Here is a 2,008-nt window from a genome sequence, read left to right on the forward strand (position 1 = left end):
CTGGGAGGGCTGGTTAGGCAGGGGGTGGGCTGCAGAAACTTGGCTAAACTGAGAACTTCTCAGTTCCGCTGCCTCTTCCCCCGGCTGCTCTAATTCCCATTCTCCCGCTGCAGAGTAATTGCGCTCCCATGTTCACCATCACCATAAATTCACCTATCTCCATCCGAAACACACTCACAAAAAGAGAGAGAGAGAGAAGGAGAAAGAGGCGCCGGGAGCCCTTACCGTGCTCAGAAACTACCTCTGCTTGCAGCTCTTCGTCCGATTTGAGATGCTGGGGTTTCGCTTGCTTTCGACGAGACATGCTGCTAACTGAGCCGTCTTGACTCTGCTTTTTGCAGAGGCATCAGCGACGTGGAGGTGGAAAGGAGGGGGGAAGGAATTGGGAACGAAGGAAGGGGACTCGGGGGCTGGAAATAACTGTTCACAAATAAAAGTCGAGTTGCAAAACAAACCAAACAAACAACAGAAAAGGCAACCAACACCCCGGAGGGGAAGAAAAAAAAAAAGAAAAAAAAAGAAAAAAAAGGGAAAAAAGAGAAAAAAATCTGCATATTTCAGTGTCACTTGAGTAAAACTGACATGATAAAAGCAAATATGTGAAGAAAGAAAAAGCAAAGTGGGGTCAGGTTCCAGCTTCCAGCAATACTGTAGCATAAAAAGTCTTAAGTAATGAACTTCATTAAAAAGTAAATTAAGTATTTCTTAGGCAGCTACAAATGAGACTTTTTTTTCTATAGATTCTACTGAAATGTTGATACCACAGTATCAAAGCAAACAAGCAACAGATACATAGAAAGCAATTCTGTTCAGATAGATGTTTCTATGCTGCTGCAAAGCACTGATGGTTAATGTAAAAGCCATTTTTTTCCTGGAAGATGATGTACATTGGTTTTGGGGTTAATAGAAGAATTAATTTTCATGATAACGGCAGCAGCGAAACACACACGCACCACGCAGGAGGGAATCTGTTTTGCACACACTTTACACAACATATGTGCAAGGTTCACTTGTTGGAAAAGGTCACGATCTTCGCTTTTCTGTCTGTCGTGCTTTCTTCCCCCCCCGTCTCTCAGTTTCTTTTGCTCTGCTTTCTGCTCTCTTTGCTTTATTTTTTTTCTTTTCCCTTTTCTTTCTTCACATCACTCTGCGTCCTCTGCTCTGGAATCTGTTTTGCACACACTTTACACAACATATGTGCAAGGTTCACTTGTTGGAAAAGGTCACGATCTTCGCTTTTCTGTCTGTCGTGCTTTCTTCCCCCCCCGTCTCTCAGTTTCTTTTGCTCTGCTTTCTGCTCTCTTTGCTTTATTTTTTTTCTTTTCCCTTTTCTTTCTTCACATCACTCTGCGTCCTCTGCTCTCTCGGTCTCTCTTTCCCCAGAAGTTGAGCTGCAAAGCATCTGATTTATGTGTGTGTGAGTAATTTCTTCCCAGGAGGAAAAGAAACTTTTGTGTATGCCTTTTCTTTTTTCCTTTTCTTTTCGGCGTGATTTCTCTTTCGGCGTTGTACTGCTCTTTCCCCTTGATCTTCACATGCTTCTCTTTAGCTCTTCCTCCATCCTGTCTCCTTTTCCGTCGCTCTTTCTATCTCCCCTTCCCGGCTGACTTTTGTTCTCTCCGCTCTCGAAAGCGTACGCACGCACACGCAGAAGACCTTGGGCAGTTTTGTCTTTCACCTCTCCTTCCTTCTTCTTTGTCTTGCAGCTTCTTTCTCCAAGCAGAGACTCCCCGTTGGTGGTGGTGGTCACTTCCTGTTGTCCATTGGTAGGAAGTTTTTTTTCTTTCTCCCTCTCTCTCTCAGGTTGTAATGACTTTTTGTGACACTCCTCACCCTTCTGCCCACCCACCCCCCTGGCTCAGCCGTGTGTCCTGTTAGCTAATGACAGCGGGCTCGCGTGTGCGCCGATGAGCAAGTCCTTGGTCTCCAGCAAATAGTATGGATCGTCTCCCAGTTTTGGGGGGTGGGGGTAGCTGTTGTTGTTGTCACGGGTGATTCCCCCTCCCCT

At 45.4% G+C, this 2,008-nt stretch overlaps 1 protein-coding gene across 3 annotated transcripts in view; it reads right to left on the reverse strand.

Annotated features, from left to right (window-relative positions):
• Positions 1–520, reverse strand: part of SALL3 (spalt like transcription factor 3) — a 25,478-nt gene extending 24,958 nt beyond the window's left edge. For all 3 annotated transcript variants that reach the window (XM_017738641.1, XM_017738642.1, XM_008637126.2), the window contains exon 1: positions 226–520. In XM_017738641.1, the coding sequence (XP_017594130.1) occupies positions 226–304 (79 nt within the window). In that variant the 5' untranslated portion in view covers positions 305–520. The remainder of the gene's footprint in view (positions 1–225) is intronic.
• Positions 521–2,008: the final 1,488 nt, after the last annotated feature.

The sequence above is a fragment of the Corvus brachyrhynchos genome, unplaced genomic scaffold (genome assembly GCF_000691975.1).
Source record: "Corvus brachyrhynchos isolate BGI_N302 unplaced genomic scaffold, ASM69197v1 scaffold146, whole genome shotgun sequence".
NCBI lineage: Eukaryota > Metazoa > Chordata > Aves > Passeriformes > Corvidae > Corvus > Corvus brachyrhynchos.